General features: G+C 38.0%; 1 protein-coding gene across 12 annotated transcripts in view; it reads right to left on the minus strand.

Annotated features, from left to right (window-relative positions):
* The window catches only part of DST (dystonin), a 496,251-nt gene that overhangs the window by 73,350 nt on the left and 403,041 nt on the right, over positions 1–19,860 (minus strand). For all 12 annotated transcript variants that reach the window (XM_058734319.1, XM_058734316.1, XM_058734317.1 and 9 more), the window contains 4 exons: positions 7,281–7,442; positions 5,378–5,548; positions 2,638–2,804; positions 144–303 (listed from right to left, as the gene is read on the minus strand). In XM_058734319.1, the coding sequence (XP_058590302.1) occupies positions 144–303; positions 2,638–2,804; positions 5,378–5,548; positions 7,281–7,442 (660 nt within the window). The remainder of the gene's footprint in view (positions 1–143; positions 304–2,637; positions 2,805–5,377; positions 5,549–7,280; positions 7,443–19,860) is intronic.

The raw sequence follows: 19,860 nt of genomic DNA on the forward strand, positions 1-19,860 counted from the left end.
ATAAATCAAATGAAAGAATGACATTTGAAATGGGCTTAGTTTACAATTATGCATAACACAACAGTACATAACTCAAATTTATGACATAAAACCACAAAGGAAATGGAAAACTGAATCTTACTAACGTGCAACGGTTATCTTACTTTGTGCTGCGCAATTTGTTCCTCAAGTTTAGACGCTTGGGTTCCTATGGGCTCACAGTTCGCCAGCTTCTTTTCTATGGTTGTAAGCCACTCATTCAATGGTTCTAGGGTTTCATGAAATTGCTGTGCTACCACTGAGATACCTTCCAACTGACGATTCCTATAAATGTGCCAAGATAAAGGTCATTTAGGGATGAAGAATGTGTGACATAGTCAACAAACTTCTTTACTCAGGCTCCTGCATTCTAAACATTTTTTTGTGGAAAACAACTAAGGTTAAAATTAAGATCTGTCACATTTAAAGGACATGCTAAAATAGCTATCCTATTAAATAAAATTAAAGGTGAAGCACAGGCCAATCCCAAGCAGCTAAATCTTATGAAACTCTTAAGAAATCTGGTTACAACACAATGATAGCTATGTAATAATAATAATAGTAATGTCATAATAACAATAGCAGCAATAATAATGACAATGATGACAATAAAAAAAAACTTATTGAACACATATGCTCTGCCAAGCCTCTGTTTTAAGTGTGTTATATATTAATTCACTTCAATCAGAGCACCAGTTACTGGGACTTACTTAATCAACTGGTCAAAATTGGATTCAAATTTTGAAGACCATCTGTAGCTCCCCCATAGTGGAATGAATAGTGACTCCTACTAAAGTAGTGTGCCAGGTCTATTCCCTCCCAACCCCCGCCAAAAAAAAAAGTACAGTGTCAGGTATATTTCCCAAAAGCAACACTTAATATTTTATGGATTAAAATATCATGAAAAAGGATTTCTTTAGACTTTTACTTATTTGAATACACTTTTATATAGTTTGAAATGCTTTTAAAAAACACATTAGTTCTTCAGTTAAAATGGTACCACGTAACTGAAAACCTACCTTTCGCCACCCTCAGTTTTTACCTAGGGCAAGAGATTGTGCCCGTCTCTATACAGAGTACCTCAGTACCAGATCCTGGGACCAAGAGTGGTTGTCATAACTTTTTATCATGCATAATTCTTAGGGAACTGCATGATTTAATAAATTTGTTTCTATGGAGACCAAGGGAATTCTGGAAAATTGGCATATGCTACTGAATATAATTTCTGTGTATATCATAAACTGCACATTTATATATCTCTTAAAACTTTCACATGAAACATATTTGATCTTTAAAAAAATGAATACAATTATTTTTGACTTCTAAATTATTACTAAAATTCTTTTTTTCCTTTTTTAAAAGTTTTAGAGACAGAGAACACACACATGTAAGCAGAGAGAGAGAGAGAGAGAGAGAGAGAGAGAGAGAGAGAGATCTCCAGCAGGCTCCATGCTCAGCACAGAGCCCAATGCAGGGCTCAATCCCATGACCCTGGGATCATGACCTGAGCCGAAATCAAGAATTGGACGCTCAACCAACTCAGCTACCCAGATCCTCCACATTCTTTTTTTCTAAATTCAAATATCCAATCATCTAGAATCAGTGAAAATAAACTATTTTGTGACCATAGTTTACTGTGATTTAAATTGTGAGTGACTTTATTAATCAGCATATAAATCATAATATGACCACTATCCTTCTATTTAATACCACTGTGAGGAAGGTTTAGGAAAAGAAAGCCATTGTGGTAGTAAAGCAGGGATCTAGACATTAGTTCATTTCATTAATTCATTTATTTTTAAAAAGTACTGAGAGTATCTCTCATGGCAGTCAGGGTACAATGTCCTGGTAATTCTGCAAATGGAATAATCTCCCAAAACGAGACTAAAGGACATGAAGCTTTTAGCCTCCTTAGGAGCATCTCATTCTACGGTCCTACAACTATAAACTATAATTAATTCTACTCCAGTATTCAAGATTAGACAAATCCTCTTCACCATTGTAGTTCCAAAGAAGGTAGCAATTTATGGAGATAATCATTCTGTTCAGTGGTTCGTCTAGTTTTAACCCACCCAGTCTATGTGGCTGTGGTTACACTCCAGTGTAGCTACTACTCAACACAGGTCACTGTGATCCCAACATGGAGAATGAAAAAAAAATGTAATCAAGAAACATGTTGAGTGCAAAAGCCCATTACATGCTTCCACAGCACTCTATATTTTTGCTCTGAAATATCACATTTGTCATTACTTTTCAATGGCTATAAAACACTGACTGTACCCTGAGGACAGAAATGATCTGTCCAGCTCACCTCTAAAGCCCAAGGCCTAGCTCGATACCTGATGCACAGTGGGCAGGCAGTAACTGTGTTATTAATAAATAAATGAATTACTCCTGTGGGAATTATTTTTCTAAAACCAAGTGTTGAGATGTATCTGGTGAGTACAAGACCTTACCAAGGGAGGAGGGAGGAGAGCGGCACCACAGCCCTTGCTCCTTGTTCACATACATGATAAATGTAGGAAAATGACAGTTTGAAGAAAAGCAATATCAAAATGCAAAACATCAGTAATTAAAGACTTTGCTACTTCTTCAAAAGACCGCAAGTATGTAAGTTACCGTGTTTCAGCTTTATTAAGCAATGCCTCCCATCTACTGTCCAAGAGACTCAGCTGCTTCAGAATCTTTGCTTTGTCTGCAGGTTCTGCTGTTGCAGCAATTTTTTCTCCTTCACGTTTGATTACCTCCACAGTCGATTTGCGGTCATCCAGCAATCTTTGGAGAAGCTTGACATAGAACATTAAATACCAGAAGCAAAAGGAGAGGCGGGAGGGACAAAGAAATAATTGTGTTATCGAATGGAAAACACAGTCTAAGTACTTTTGATATGTGACAAAATACATATTCTGTATAGATTCACATAAAAAGAAGTAGGATTTTAAAAATAGCTCATTTTGTTTAGTGATTCATTACTATTGTGTCAGACGCTGTGACGGGGGATTTTCATAGCAGATAAAACTAATATTGATAAGCCTGCTAAGCCATTCACTATTAATTTTTAATATAAAATAATAGGGTAGAAGGTGCTGCTTCAGTATAAGTCCACTGCACAGAAAGCGCAAAATTCCCATTACTGTAAAGAAATGGGAATACCTTAAACATTCAACAATCATCTGTCCTTTCGAGACAAGCTTAAGATATTATAAATCATTACTGTTTTCAAAACCTCTCCCCATGTTAAATCATTATAGAGAGGGAAGTTGAGACTCAGACCAACTTCACAAGCCAGTGATGCTAAATCTAGAGGCTCTGGCCTCCCTTTACTAGGTGTGACTAGCTCCTATAACCCTTCATTAGGATAGAAACTCAAAAAGAGACTTCAAGTATCATGTCCAAAATGAACGGGGAATGGAAAGTCAGAAATCCCCCAAAGCTGGCTAAATAAGACTAGTATTTCAAGATTTAGAGGCAGAAAAAAAAAAATGCAATTTAATTCTAAGAAGCATTTCAAAAAACTCAGAATGGAATGTTTGAAAGAAGTGGCCAGAACCCAGGATTACTTTGCTCTCACCTAATCAAAACAATTATTTCATGAGCAAATGCTATGCATAGGCACTGGTCAAGAGCAGTGAGGAAGACACAGGTACGTAAAATGCTAAATACTTCACTGATTCCTTATTCTGACCCTGATGGTTAATTAAGGATTAAAGAAATGTACAGTTACCTAGAGGTAACAAGCTAAGACAGCACCCTCTCCCTTTCACTTTGAGACCGCCAAATCAGGTGGTAAGAGGAACCAACATGTTTAAAAAGAAGAGGAAGAAATGCAAACTCTCTTGACACAGGTTAGAGTCATTAGAAAATCAGCGAACCACAGGTGATTGAGGCAGTAGAGAGAACTCATTAAGTGGATTATTTCTGATAAACTTTAATAGCAAAGCCTCTAGCAATTAAGAAAGCAAAATCCACAAATAGGTCTTGTTGGTTAAACATAGTTCATTAACTTTGGGAGAATAACAAAGGTTTAAATTAAATAGCGAATGGTAGCAATTATATTGTCATATATAATATTATACATCCTTATTACTTTATTACATTCTTATTCTTTATTACTTTATTACATATTATGAATTATATTCTATTTAAAAATCATTTTTTATGTTTATGTTATGTTTCTTTAATCCTTATCTCCAAATTTATTTCTAATAGGTTAATTCCCAACATACTAGAGTCCTCAAAGAATTTTTAGAAATACTACTGAATGTCAAAATTAAATTAAGCCTCTTAATCCATTCCTTTCTTTTTAAGATTCCACACGGGAAAAACCTTACCAATGTGCTGTGTGCTAGGCCCCTCCCATGTGCCATTTCAAGTCATGGCTGACAAATTAGTACTGAAAATGTCACTAAATACGTCCTAACTGACCATCACCATCTGGAGCACAAAATGGTTTTTTTGGTATGTTATCATCCCTTCAGCAAGTGTGTCTTCCTTTCCAACTTGGTCCTGTATTAGTAGTGTCAAAAGACACAACACATTCTTTAGCATATATGAATCAAATGTTTGCTTCTTTCGTACAGGCTGAGCCACAAGAAACGGCCTGTATTTAATCTATAAAAAAAAAGGAGTGAGAAATACAGGGTGCTAGTTATGGAATGAGTAAGTCACAGGGATAAAAGGCCAGCATGGGGAATATAGTCAATAGAACTGTAAGAGCATTGTATGGTGATACACGGTACCTCCACTTTTGGGGAACATAGCATAACATATGAACTTGTTGAATCACACTGTATTCTACAGTTGAAACTAATGTTACATTGTGTGTCAACTATACTTTTTTAAAAAAAGGCAATTTCATACAGATCAATCTGCTATGTAAGGGAATGACGACATTTCCACCCAAGTTACCTTTTCAGTGAGTGAAATCTTCCTTGACGACTCTACTGGAAACTGCATACATACCCACCCCCAGACTCCACTCCAGCACTTCCTGTCCATCCTTGCTCTGTCACTTCCTACTTCTTATCTCCCACCCCTGCTTTATTTATCACTTGCTAACTTACCACCATGTACTTACTTTGTTTACAGTCTCTCCCTCTTCCTCCCCGTCCACTAAACCTTAAACTCAGTGAGGAACTTGCATCTTTTCTGTTTAGGGATCACTGCCAGCAGCTGAAACAAAGCCTGAAACCTGGCAGATGTTCAGTATATATTTGTTGAATGACTAAAAAATAATACCTAGAGCATCAACAACCAGTCAACTAGAATATCCTATTACTACAGAGAGTCACAAGATAAATCTTTACTCTCGTGGTTATGATGGGACATGAAACACAATACAGAAGTATCACGAACTTACTTTTTGCTCTTGTATCTGGGCCTTCACCACTTTGAACTCGGCTGATGGGGGCTTCTGGTTGGCCACAAGCTCCTCAGTGTCTGCCATCCAGCTGAGCAGGGACTCCAGGGCGTCCTGGAAGCGCCCACAGTGCAGCAGTGCCTCCTGCAGCTGGGCTGCCCGCTGAGCTACCTGCAGAGTTTCCGTTGCGACGGCTTATTTACTGGTTTCACAAAAAATGCAGTTTGCCCACCAGCCACCACTGTTCATGCTCTGCCCATCTGGTCACAAATTTTCTTTTCCAGGGCATCTGGGTGGCTTGGTTGGTTAAGCCTCTGACTCTTGGTCTCAACTCAGGTCATGATCTCACGGTTTGTGGGTTTGAGCCCCACAGTGGGCTCTGTGCTGAAAGCATGGAGCCTGCTTGGGGTTCTGTCTCCCTCTCCCACTGCCTCTCCCCCTCCGTCTCTCAAAAGAGTACATAAACAAACATTAAAAAATGCTTTTTCTTTTCCTTTTCACTTAAAATCTGCCCAAAGCACTGACAGTGGCCAGGACTGTGGTGGAAAGGAGTCAAAGTTTAGCAAGTAAGCCAGGAAGAAAAGGTTACCATCCCAAACGGTAATGTAGTAAAAGATGAAATCTTTGAGACTTTGGAAATACCCAGTACATTTATGATTAGCAATGAATAATTCAAATATTTTAAGATTACCGAAAGAAACAATGTCTCAGTCATTTTTATTATTATCCTTTGACTTCATATTTTATTTCCTACTGATGAATATTTTAAAAGACTACATTAAAAAAAACTTACAGTAGAGAGAAACAGATTTTTATTTTGCTAGGAAAATTGCCTGTGAAGTATCCAATTAAATTCTGCTAGCTCCAAGTCCTACAGGCTTTTTGGACAAACCGGACCCTTTGTATTCTAGTAAATGGAGTCTCTGTGTCCTACACAGAGATATCCTATTGCCCTTCTCACAGATCTTTTCCTTCAGGACTGAAAAAGTAGTTGGCAAGATGTTTTAAGCACTATTGAATATATTTGCACCTGACACTACATTCCAATTGTGTTTGAAGAGCACTACAGTACAAATCAGACTTTAAAGAATGATAAACGTAGTTCTGAGATCCGGCCACAATTGCCTAAGATCTCAAAGCACAGAAAACTACAAGAACAAAAACCACCACCCCAGATAAGCACAGTCGTCCCCTAACAATGTCCTGATAATTTACGTCATGCAAAGGGCTGCCACTGTGTTTCAGCATGATCTCCTTAAGACACCAGAGCATTGTCTTCCAGTGTTTTCCTTCGTGGGCATTTAGAAAAAAGTGGGATCTACATCCCATAAATGAAATGACATTTAGAGTTAATAGTCTATAGTGAGGGTGGTAAACCCTTAGTCCAGGACTGACAGAGAGACACGGTGGCTTTCACTTGCACAGCGTGACCTATTATACAACGTAAAATTAGTTGCTGACATTTGAAAATTAGGCTTCACAGAAAAAGTGAGATTTTCAGGTTCCTTTGAAAATAAGCAGACTATTTGGCAACAGTGAACCTAGATCCCTACATGGAATGATTTGCTGGAGCTAAGTACCGGCTGTACACCTTCGAAGGTGTATGTGCTCGCTCAACACAAGGTCATGAATCACGGGCCGCCTGCCATCACCCTGGCACTACTGGGCCTCTATGAAAGTCAAGTTAACGGCAGGAGAGGTCCTATTTCATCCAGCTTACTTGTTTCATTTATGCTGCCCACTGAAGCCCTGTGGGCATCCGAGTTTGGGCTGCCGAGTTGACAGCAATATAAAAAGGTATCCATGTTTAGGGAAGTTTAGCTACTATAAATATGATGAGTCACAACAAATGCTAGAGAATAATAATCAACAGAAATGACAATGAAGGGAATGGAAAATTTACCTTCTTATTGAGAGTCTTCCACCGTGCGTTGACATCATCCAGGTCATGCTCCAAACCCTGGGTGCTGGTGCTTTTAGCAGCACTCTGAATAAGGCCCTGACCTAACCAGTTCACATCTTGCTGTTTAACCTGCAAAGGTTCAATCTCTTCTTTTTGGAATACCTGCAGTTGGGAGAGCAATCATTTATATAAATTACCTTATCTAACAACCACCAAATATAAACATTTGTTCAATGATCGAGTATCGGTTATCAGAGTTAAAAAGAATTTTTGTTGGCTATTCATATGTGACAGCTACCTTATGAATAACAGTAAGAAACTAAACTTAATATAAATTCATATTATCAAAACTACTCAGGAATTTTAAAGAATGATATTCTAAGTACCTTTAATCAGATTACCTATAAAACCAAGAAAAGAGTTTGTGTCCTCTCTCTACTGCTTCATTAGCATAAACCAGATATTTTCTATCATTCCAATATAATTCTAGTAAAAACAGTATGGAAAATGCAAAGGGGCAAAATGGTAAGATGGGCCCAAGATCAGTCTTCCTGGGCATGGACCCTTACAAGCTCCTCTAAGGATAACTGCTGCCAGCTGACAACTGAAGTTTGAGACTCAAACTGGGAAAGAAGAGAACTGACAAGACGATGAGATGAGCCAAGAGGCCAATCTATAGCTTGCCAGAGGAGCCCAAATACAGAGTTAGGAAAAGAGAAAAGACTTAGGCAGGCATAGTAAATAGAATAGATCCTTACCCATCCAGCCCCCTCAATACCTAGTGAGATGCCAAAGGACTTGCAAGAGCACAGAGACCTCACCCCACAGACGTGCTCACACACGTGGCCAGCACAGCAACTCCACTGACTCTATGGTCACCCCCTGCACCGCCAACCATTTTCCCATGCCCTCCCTCTGACTCTCAGTCTCATCCAACTAACAGTCCTCCAGTGCCTATAACTGGCCAACAAATCTCATGTATTAGAGTAAAATGCAAGTTCCATGAAAGCAGAAAGTTGTCTTCCTTATAGTCATTCTATGTCCTGGACTTACCACAGTACCTAGCATGTAATATGTACCTAATAATTATTTGCCGAATGCGTGTCAGTACAGAAAAATTGTATTTACATCTCGGAGTGGATGGCATCAACTCCACAAAAGAGAATACTGATAACACGTTAACTCTTTCATAGACATACAAATGTTTAAAATACAGGACTTAAGGGATTCCATAAAGAAAAAGAGATGAATTTAACCAAAGAAGGGAAGTTTCAGCTAGATACTAAGACACGACCGAGTTTGGGGTTTGAGTCATTACACCACAGGGCACCATATAATATACCAATAGTCCAAGTAAATGAACAGCTAACAGAATATATGGAAACATTAAAAAGGCAAGTAACAAAATAATACTTAAAAAATTACAGAGGTAGTATGGAAAATAATTTTACACAGTATGGAAAATAATGGAGAGGCTACAAGAAAAACTGTCTAGACTCTGGCCTAAGGCATGGCACACAAGATAGTTCTGTGTTATTGCATGTATGAGTAAATTCAGGAATAGCAAACAAATAAATGATCATTTCCCTTAGAAGTCTCTCTGCTAAAAGCCCGAGTTTCTTCTTGTATATAAAATCCTTATAGACAATTTCCATACTGGCTAATTGTTTCTATACAGCAGTGCTGAATATAAAAAGTCAATTACACATAACCAAAGAAATAAGAACTCCTCAAATCACTGAGGGGAAAAAAAAAAGTTTTCATAATTTTGTGGCAAGGTGGTAAAAATAGAATTTGAAACTGAGATGCTACTTCTTTTCTATACCACTTTCTAAGTTAACTACTTCTAGGAACTAAGAGCTCTGGAGAGGTTTTACTACTTACAAAAAAGAAGGAGGGACAGTAAGAAAACTGCTGCATTCTTAATTCCAGGAACTTGTCTGGTATAGAAGGATTCAGGGAAAAGTTCTACATTTCCTGTCAGATAATGCTCAGGACAAAAAACCTAAGATAACATTCTAGTAAATTGCCTTAACCCCTGATCTTGGTTTTAAAGAAATCAATTTTAAGGCTGCATATCAGAGTAGGTCTGGGTGAGTCGTAATTTTCTGAAGTGCTACAAAAAATATACTAAGGGTTAAAGAAGAAAACTACTAAGGAATCTGTATATTCCTAAGGGCTCAATTACTTCCTACAAATAGACTGCAAAATCCTTTACGTTAAAAAAAAAGTACTTTTAAGCTTTTAAACTAGTATGTCATCTCACGCAAGCTGAAGGAAAGGGCAACGCTGCCTAGAGCAATGACTTCATAGGCTGGGAAGAGGAACGTTTCTGATACTGTCCAAATTCCTTATCTCTCAGTGGTAACAAATACCTATGAAGAGAGACTTTCCCCCTAATCTAACCCATAAGTACACAAACACAAAGCTTAAAATAAAATAAAATTACCTCTGAGGCAAAGTTTACCAGAAGAACTTTGTAAAAATACCAAAATAGCTGAACTTCAATCCGAGTGGGAAGAAAAAAATTACAGGCTTGACAAACAGCCTCCACTTATTACAAGGCTGCACCCTTTACTTTCTTACCTCCTTCACCACTCACAAAAAGTTAGCAGCTATAATGACTGCAAAATACAGCACAGCTTCTCTACTTCCATGTCCAGAGCTACTGACAGAATTCTGATTTTCAGCACATTTTAAATGTCCTTAATTTGAGTAGCCTACTTCACAGACCACAACAATAGAATACTTTGTGTTTGTACCTTCATGACTAGGCCTGCTCAACCTTAATAAATACAACTTAATACAACCTTAATAAATACAACTACCCTTAAATGGCAGAGTCTTAAACCACAATTTGTGTAAAAGCCTCATGTTCACATAAACCCACAGTGGAAGCACTCTAAATGCAGGGGAACAGCCCAGCACCTGCACAAGCAACAGTAGGAATCTAAACAGCTGGGAATAATCATTCTTAAAAAAAGGTCCCTAATTAAGTTGTTACAATGATCACCTTATCAATACCTGGCATCTTGTGGGGTATTAGGCAAACTCCCAAAATAAAAGACTGGATTTGATCATTATTAGAAACACTAGTGACCACTTTAAAAAGGAACCACAAACGCCCGGCATTGCAGTCTCACATTCCCCATTAATTACCCGAGCTGACTGAAAGCCATTACAGACTGTGTCCAATATTCCTGCCTGGGCCCTTGCTTTTCTGGAAGCTGCTTGCTTTCTTACTGGTATGAATTTCGGGGAACACTTTATTTGGACCACCTCCATCTCCCGGGAATAAAGGGGCACCTCCACTGCCTCTTTAGATGCGACGCTGGATTCTTCCAAATCATCTGGTGTCAACACGGTCACACTTTTTACTAAACTCGTGCTACCACAATCTGCATCGTTTCCCTCCACATCTGTGAGAGAGAGATGTAAATCCTCAGAATTTTCCAGAAATTTCCCACTTTGTGCCGTGATTTGGAATTCTCCCGATCCATAGGTTTTCCATTCTTCTCCAGTGTTAGAAATACACTGGCTTTCCCCATCTCCTGACATAATCAATGGATCATACTTTACAGTGCTCTCTTCTAAATCATTCTGCAGAAAGCAATTTTCACCATGGATTTCCCTTTGACAATTTGCACCTTTTGTTTCATCTAGTGGAGGAACATCATGCAAAATCATTTTGAAATTTTCATCAGGGTGGGCACTTCTACATGAAAGCAATGGGATTTTCTGCTCACTAATGGAATAAACAGAAAAAAATGGCCTGTATTGCTCTGCCATATGAATATCTTCAGCTGAAGATAAGCTTCTAATTCGTGACTGGTCTCCAGTTAAAATGCCCTGTTTTTCTTCCCTCTCTGCTGGAGGGCTACATAAACCAGAGTCATCCTCCTCCGACGTTAGAGAATTAGTACCCCATCTGCACTTGCTGGCCTTGGGAACAGCATCTGACATATCAGTAGGTTCAACAAAAGAGCTTTCACTTTTGTTTGCATAATCCATAAAATTGGCTGGGACAAACATTCGCCATGACCGTCTATGTTCTTTCTTTTCTGCATGGGACTTGGCTTTGGGTAACCCGGTGGTTCGAATGATATCACTATTTAGTTTGAGCGCATCAAATATCATCTTTTCATCTAGTTTGTTAGCTTCACGACCTCTCAGCTCAAATACACTGGAAGAAGCAAGGGCACCGTTAGAGCATAGAGAACTAACATCCAGTGTTCTGTGACTGTAGGGTAAAGTCCGATCTGTAAAATGCCTGGAAGAGAGGCTACCCTTTGAACCAGAGTCTATCTGTTCATTCAGCCTAACAGTATCATAGATTGACCGCTGTGGGACATAACAGTCTTCGATATTTAGGTCCTCCTCTTCTTCACCTTTCCCTACACATGGGGGATTCTGACGTAAACAGTCTGGTCTGCTGAGTGGCTTCCCCATTTCGTAGACGATTAAAACAAATATTGCGGCTCTTGACACAGAAAATAAGAAGTAAGGTAAAGCATCTTTCAAAAAAGTGTACTTCTGGACAGCACTATGAAGTGTCGTCAGCATAAAGACACGCTCAAACAATATAGGTTGTGATATAGGAGGTGTTTAAGGTCATCAGTGCATCAGTCTTAAATGCAACTATCCTTTTACCTGGTTGTTTTTAAAATGATTCTAAAAAAAATAAAGTGCATTGAGAACAAAGAACAGAAATCTCCTTCCCCCCCCCCTTCCCTTATCCCCCCAGGTTCCCTTTCACATACTCCAAAACACAGAAAACAAACACACACACACACTTAACAGTGGCTCAAACACTCAGAACATTCCACTGTCAGTCCATTTCCCTTTTTAGTCTAATTTTGCATCTGAGATTTCCAGGTTAAAATTTCCAAATGAGCAAGCATTTTAACAGGCTAGGCTGAATGTTAATATCGGCAGAACTCTGGTTAACTGTAATCCACTTAAAGAAGGCTTGCAAAACTCCATCTCCTTTATAAATAAACCACGCTTCAGAAACTTAAAAGACAAATACAGGGACCATGTATTGTTCAGGTCAAGGCACAAAAACAAATCCTCAGCGAAAAATAAGTTGTCGAATGCTGTTAAGAAAGTTAAATTTTTCTTTTACTTTTTTTGGGTGTAGCTATAAATAATCTTGATTCAAAAGGCAGTTTTTCTTCCCATATTAAGCTTCTTCGAGGCTACCCAAAGGAAAAAAATAGACTTTTGGACAGCCAAGCCAGGACAATCCAGCAACCGTTTAAAGTAAACAGTTAGAAAGCATGGTGTGCTATAAACTCCCCTTAAAAAAAAAAAGAAAAAGAAAAAGAAAAAAGAAAGTCATTTCCAAAGAGTCTTATCTGATCTTCCTTAAGGCTTATTCCACCTGAGGAAACTGTAGCAAAGAAGAGCTCCGGGTTTCCTCTAAGGCACAAGCAGCATAATTCACATTCAGCTCAAAACCAAGTCTACTCTAACCTTTGAAATTGACCAATTGTGGCCGCGGTTTGGCTTTCATTTTAGCTACAGCTGGAGAGAGGCAGAGGTGGCCGATGGAGGAGGCAGAAAAGGAACTCCAGCAGGGACGTCCTGCGCGGTCCCCAGCTCCTTAGGGCAGTACGGTCCCCGGGAGGCATCCTCCCGAGCCAGGGCGCTTCCAGCAACGCCCTCTCTCTTCAAGCAACAGCTGCTACGTCCCTTCGCAGAGCAGCGCTCCGGGCATGCAGCTCCCTCTCTTCGCTGCTACGCCCTCCCGCGACTTAACTTCGCCGTCATCTTTTCTTGGACTCCTGGCCCCCTCTCGGGAGCCGGCGGGCTGTTTCAGGGGGAGGTACCTAGAGGCCGAGCGGCTGCAATGCAATAGCTCGGTGGTGACATCAGCGCACATCAGACCCAGTCATGGAGCTGGGGAGAGGGGCGGCTCGAGTTCAGAGATCCTCGAAATCCCACCAACTATGGAGCTCAACATGGGGAGAGATCTGAAGGGCTTGCAGAGGCAGAACCTGACACCAGGGGCTCCCCGAAGGTATCCTTTCGTCAACGCCGGTCACGGCGCTCATTTGAATATTAAATAGCGGGGGCGGGGGGGGGGGAGGTAGGAAGAAAGGGACTACACAGGTCCCCACCTTTCGGCTGAAACCACACCCTCATATGCTGCAGTTGCACACCGTTTAAGTAGCATTTGCGATGCGAAGTGCGGATCACTTTGGATCCAATGTTGAGTCATTCCTTTTAAAAGCCCAAGTTCAAGTCTAACTGTTCTCCAGAGCAAATTATTCCTGTGGGCACGGCCCTGAGCACCGCTGCCATGAATATCAGTAGTTACTAATAACCCCACACAGTCCCCTGGAGCTTAATGCAAGGCCCAGGCAAAGATCAAGGGCAGTCAGTAACTCTGGATATTTAATAAACAAAATCACTTCCACAGATTGTTATGTATTGAACGCTCTTTGAAAACACTGAAAATAAATTCAGCAAGAAAAACCTTAACCTCTGTAAGAAAAATTAATACTTTTAATTAAATATTATAAAATCTATCTATTCTTTAGTTTACGAAATAAGCAACATAACCAGAAGTAGCAGAGTTACAAATAAAGGTAGATTGTTTTTTCTCACTCTCACAAAACAATCATCATCTGAACATAAATGATGTGGCAGAGAACTTTTGTACTTTTAATAATAACAAAATTATTATTCCAAATATGAAATATTGTTCCAAAATTATTTTTATAAACTTAAGTATTAAATCTTTTAAAAAATCTATCTGTAACCGGAACTCTATATGTAATAACACCCATTCAACAATTATTTGATGCAATTCAATATGTGGCTATCATTAGGTTGGGGAAAAAACAAAATATATACATACATACACACACACACACACACACACATACAGCCATCTATAAAGAAAAATATGTATAAAAACACCTATCAATATCACAGTATCAATGCCCATTTTTCATAGTCAAGAAGTGAAATATTTCAACACTAAATCCTATGGTACTTAAGCACAGAGGCTATTGTGAGATGCTAATAAGATTTTTTAAAAAGTGCACACAGTTTCCTTGTTTGAACAGTAGATTGGGAACTAGGCTGAGAATTAGAAGAAACCACGGGGTTTACTCCCAACTGTCACTGCACTGATATGTAAGACTGGAAAGCTGTGTATTCGTGGTAATATTAATATTAAATTTTCCATGAAATGTGGATGAGTACCTTTCCCTAAACATTCTGAGATCCTCAAAGAACTTTTCCCAAAAATGGCCCTAAATCACCTTAAACTCTAACTCTGAATTATCAGCACAATATTATTTTGGCTTTACATAATGCTAAGAAAAGAAACATGTAACCTTCACAGTTGAGGTGGCTAGTGTATTTTTTTAAACTACATTTTTAAACTACATATATAATTTGTTCATAAATACAAGCATCATCAAAAAGTGCTCACTATCTATCAAACACCACAGTAAACACTGGCAAAACAATGGTGCACAGAGATGTAGCACCCCTGTCCTTATACAATTTACGGTACAGTGGAGAATAAGGATAGGAAAATGGGTACAATATACAGTTTGGAAGTAAGGAGTGCTGTGGAAAAATGCTCTTTGGTGATTATGTTTAAGTACATGCCATTTATTTAATAACAGAATTCCTGTTTTATTAAACTAATTTCAACTAATCCTATAAATGATGAGCCTAATAATTCTGTTTCAAGTTACAATTTGAATTATTAATGTTATACTGGTATTTATGACAATTATATACAAACCTACGTGTGTTTATAAAGATATGGATATACAGATATACCTTTGTTACTTAAAATCACATTCCAAAAATCTATCTGGATAACTAAAGAACTCTTACATTTAGAGCAAAACTAGACTGGTTTATCTCTTCCTCCCAAATCTGATTTATTTACAGCTACTTTATTTTTTTTTACTTTTTAAAAAATGTTTTATTATTTTTAAGCCAGAGAGAGACAGAGCATGAGTGGGTATGGGGCAGAGAGAGAGGGAGACACAGAATCTGAAGCAGGCTCCCGGCTCTGAGCTGTCAGCACAGAGCCTGATGCAGGGCTTCAACTAACAAGCTGTGGGATCATGACCTGAGCCAAAGTCAGACCCTCAACAGACTGAGCCACCCGGGCGCCCCTGTTTACAGATACTTTAAATGTTAAAGTTTCTGATACTAACAAAATTAAGATATATTAAACTGTTAAATATTAATCATTATATCTAGATCTCTCACATTTTCATAAGACAGAAATACACAATGAATAAAATAAGCAAAGTTTTTCTGAAAAATAGTCAACATTGTTATTTCATATATACAAAAGTCATAATGTTAAATGTTCCCCAAATGTGACTTTACTTACTTTATGTTGCCTACTAAATGTGATCTAGCTAAAGTATCTTCTAAAGGCAGATGATTTTGGAAAAGCACACAAATTCCAACTGAAAAATGAGCAAAGTAGAACCACGTTCTCATTTTATTTTTCTAAAGTTAAATTAAGTCTTTGAAAAGAATAATTACTGAAAACTCTTAGAATTAAGTCCAACAAGCCATTTCATAGAAAAGCTAAAGGCTAATTTTATCAACTGATACATGGAGTTTTTAGAGCTGAAAGACTGGCAATATTAAGAAACTCAATGTGCAGTAAGTAGAAAATGTGTGAGTAAATGCAATATTATCCGTGAAAACTGACAGAAGTATTTTCCCGGCCCAATGGCTTGCTACTGAAATCTGGATCAGAAGGCAAACAAGAAACATGTGATCTGTTGGGGGTTTTTTTGTTTTTTGTTTTTTGCCATGATACAAAAATAAGCCTTAGGAGCAACAAATTCTGTTCTTTCTCCAACAGATACACCATTAGATAATGAAAACTGAAAGAACCCATGTTTTTAGTTTTCAAACTAATAAACTTCTTCACATAAATGACTAAAGGATTTTTGAGGGTATTTATCAGATGGATATGCAATAGTTATTTATTTCAGTGGAAATAGTTTATATTTAAAATAAAGTAGGATATGCAGACCCCACCACAAAGGAAATAACTTTAGAAACACTTAACAGATTTACTGTTTGATCTTGACGGGAATTTATCTTGATGTGAATGTTAGCTAATAGCTTTAATAGGCACTTGCTATTTTTCCTGTGAGTTACAGAAATACTGTTTTTCTTCTATCTTCAATATGGTTTTCAGATGACAGTGGGTAAAAAAATTCTACCTAATAAAATGATTCTATATGTAACATTATTAATTGAAATATATGCATATGTGCACTGTAACTTCTAAAAGGTAAAGTTCTTTTTTTTTAAAGCCATCCAGTAAGCAAAACCAAGGCACCTGTTAATGATCCCCTTCAACTTCCTTCAGAAAACCAAAAACCAGACAAAACCTGAAAACACTTCATACTAAAACACTACCAAAGAAATAAAGTAGTCTTAAAATTAAGGCGATTAAAGGCAAGTGAGGAACAGGATATGTGAGCACAGAGATTTTCTCAGGGTATTCTGGTTCCTGGACAGCTCCAAAAGCTCTTCCCTTAATTTACAATCACAGCATTTACCTCTGTGAGACATTGTTTTATGAACGACTGTAGACGGAGACAACCATTTATAAAACATTTACAGGTCAAACTTTTCTTAACAGGAAACCAATGTGTAATTTTATAGCCACAAAGCAAATTCTGTCTCACATGCACAAAGACACACACGCACCTTTAAGCAACTTTCCACATTAATAAATTATGTAGAACACCTTTTATCTAAAGGGACGCCTATGATAATGACAGTAGAAGCTGCAGTTTTGTGCTCTTGGGGGATTGCTTAAAATCCCCCAAGGTTTACCCCGTTAACATCGAAACAACCAAAAAAAAAAAAAAAAAAGAAAAGAAAAAAGAATCCCCATCCCCACCTTGCCTTATAAAATCTCTGGCTAAAACTGCCGTCAGAACAACCTACTGTAATTCCCCAATCTTAATCGAAGCAAGAGAAGAGAGGACCACGCAGCATAAAGAGTGACAGCATTAGTTAGCAAAAAGCAGGAAGAGAACACACAGTGCCAACTTCCCTTTAGTCACTCCTTTTAGTACAGTACATTCTTGTGTTTGATGTATGAAGGAGGGCACCCCTGTGTTATGCTATGTCATATTCTCACATGAGAATATGAGGGATTACTGATAGCACACAGATCAGCGCCAGCTCTTTGTGGCATGATTATGGTGGTCTCTGCTTGGGTAGGATTTCTCTCTTACCCAGCATGTATGATATTCCGTATCTGATTAAATGATGTGATCTTCCCATAAGGTCTATGCATCAAGTTATGGTTTCTATAGTAAGAACATTTTCATTTTTAAAAATACTAGAGGAAAAGCATCATGCAAGTGCCTTGCTAATATACTCTAATTAACAGAAGTCCAGTCAAGTAAGAATTTTTTTCCCTAAGAAAAACTTCTTATGCAACAGCCTTATTTAATATCCTCCTGTTCTCAACAAAAATGGGGAACGATTTGTCATGGACCTCTATATAACAACACGGGCACCCTCTTTAAAATCCACTGTGTTAAAGCATATCTTTGGATAATTTTATCTTTAAAAATATGGTGACATCACAGATGTTGTTTTAGGATCATTTCATAAATATCTTAGGAAGATATTTGGAAAGTGATTTATTTCAGCAATACTATTTACAAATAAGGCTCAAACTGCCTGGTTTCACTTGTCTTATGATAACAGGCATTGTAACTCACCCACTATCCAAATGAAGACACCTGGGTTAAACAATGACTTTACCTGGACCAGAGAACATGTATCACAGCAAATTAGGCAGGTGTTCTATGGTTTCAGCTTGGCTTAAAAATTCTCTGCTCCCAGGACATCTGGATGGCTCAGGTTAAGTGTCAGACTCTTGATTTCAATTCAGGTCATTACTTCATGGTTTGTGAGTTCAAACCCCACATCGGGTTCTGTACTGACAGTGTGGAGCCTGCTGGGGATATCTCTCTCTCTCTCTCTCTCTCTCTCTCTCTCTCTCTCTCTCTCTCTCTCTCTCCGCCCCTCCCCATTTCTCTCTTTCTCTCAAAATAAATAAATTTTTTAAAAAATTTGGGGGGCACCTGGGTGGCTCGGTCGGTTAAGCATCCAACTTGGGCTCAGGTCATGATCTCACAGTTCATGGGTTTGAGCCCCACATAGGGCCTGCTGCTGTCAGCATAGGATCCTCTTTGGAACCTCTGTCTCCCCCGCTTTCCCTCCCCGACTAGTGCATGTGCTCAGTCGCTCTCTCTCTTTAAAATAAACATTAAAAAAATTCTTTGCTCTATGTAGTACTATTTCAATTTTGAAAATAAAAAGAAATTGGGTTAGAGAGCTTTGTACTGGTGATATATTCATTTGTGGGGACAAACTGAATGACAATTTGGGGCAGCAACAGAGTGGCCAAAATAAAAAGTAAACAGGTTCTGAGGTAAAACATTTTACCATGGCCTAGATAGAGGTGTGAAGGGTGTATATGCTTATTGAAACATCAAGTTTCTTTGATCTTCACTGAAATTAAATCAATTCAGTACAGTGATAGTGATTACTTCAGGATGATCAGAAGATCTGACTGGCTGTTGATGACATCACAGGAACTGCTGGGACATGTTCCTTGTATGCGAGTAGGTTACATGTGTCTTTGATAAATAAAAATGTGGAAATATTAATATTACTTAATAACGTCATTTAGACTTGAAGATAATCTTAGGCTAGTAATCTTTACCAGGAGGTAGGGATGGAGGAACACCAAAGGGAATTTTTCCCTTTCTGCCTAGGAATCGATGACAGTGTGCATAGAATTTAATGTAATATAGAGAAGTATAAGTAGAAAAATGATACTTTAGTTATCAACAGTAATAGAAAACACCTCACACTGCATACATTTTAGTCCAATGACTAATATTCAGAAGTCAGAAAACATATGGTAAACAGAACTCACACAATCAAAATAGTTTAAAGACTTCAAGCTAACACAAAAGGTAATATTTTCAAAGACTTGGAATAGCTTTCACGGACAGTGAATTAGGACATTTGGTTGAGAATAGCATTTGTTTTTAATTATTATGTTTGGGTTGTTATCTTAAACATGAATTAATTTTGAACTTTCAAGGATATCAGCTGCTATTTTTTAGGATAATTTTTAGGAAAAAAAAAATGGAAGCAGAGAGGTCTGCCTTATCTAGTTTAAATAATCCATTACCCTCCCAGTGAATAGAAGACACCTCCTACTGAGTAACTGGGTGACAGCTACTAAGTTTCAGTCATATTCCAAACTTGCTATTATGGAAAATTGTTATAAGATTTTATCCATGATTGGGTTCAACTAAAGCTACCAGATAGAGTAATGTCAAACTAAATTACATTTCAAAGTCTATAATAAAAATAGACCCAGTACTTCAGTTCTCTTCTATTTTTAGAAATCATAAAAACTAATAGCTATTTTTAGCAAACTATTAGTTTTTCACTTGATACAGATTATTCTACTTGTTTTAATTTTCCTAAAATAGTATGTCAAAACTAATGTTCAACCAAAGCCTAACTG

Source organism: Neofelis nebulosa, chromosome 6 (assembly GCF_028018385.1).
Source record: "Neofelis nebulosa isolate mNeoNeb1 chromosome 6, mNeoNeb1.pri, whole genome shotgun sequence".
Lineage (NCBI taxonomy): Eukaryota > Metazoa > Chordata > Mammalia > Carnivora > Felidae > Neofelis > Neofelis nebulosa.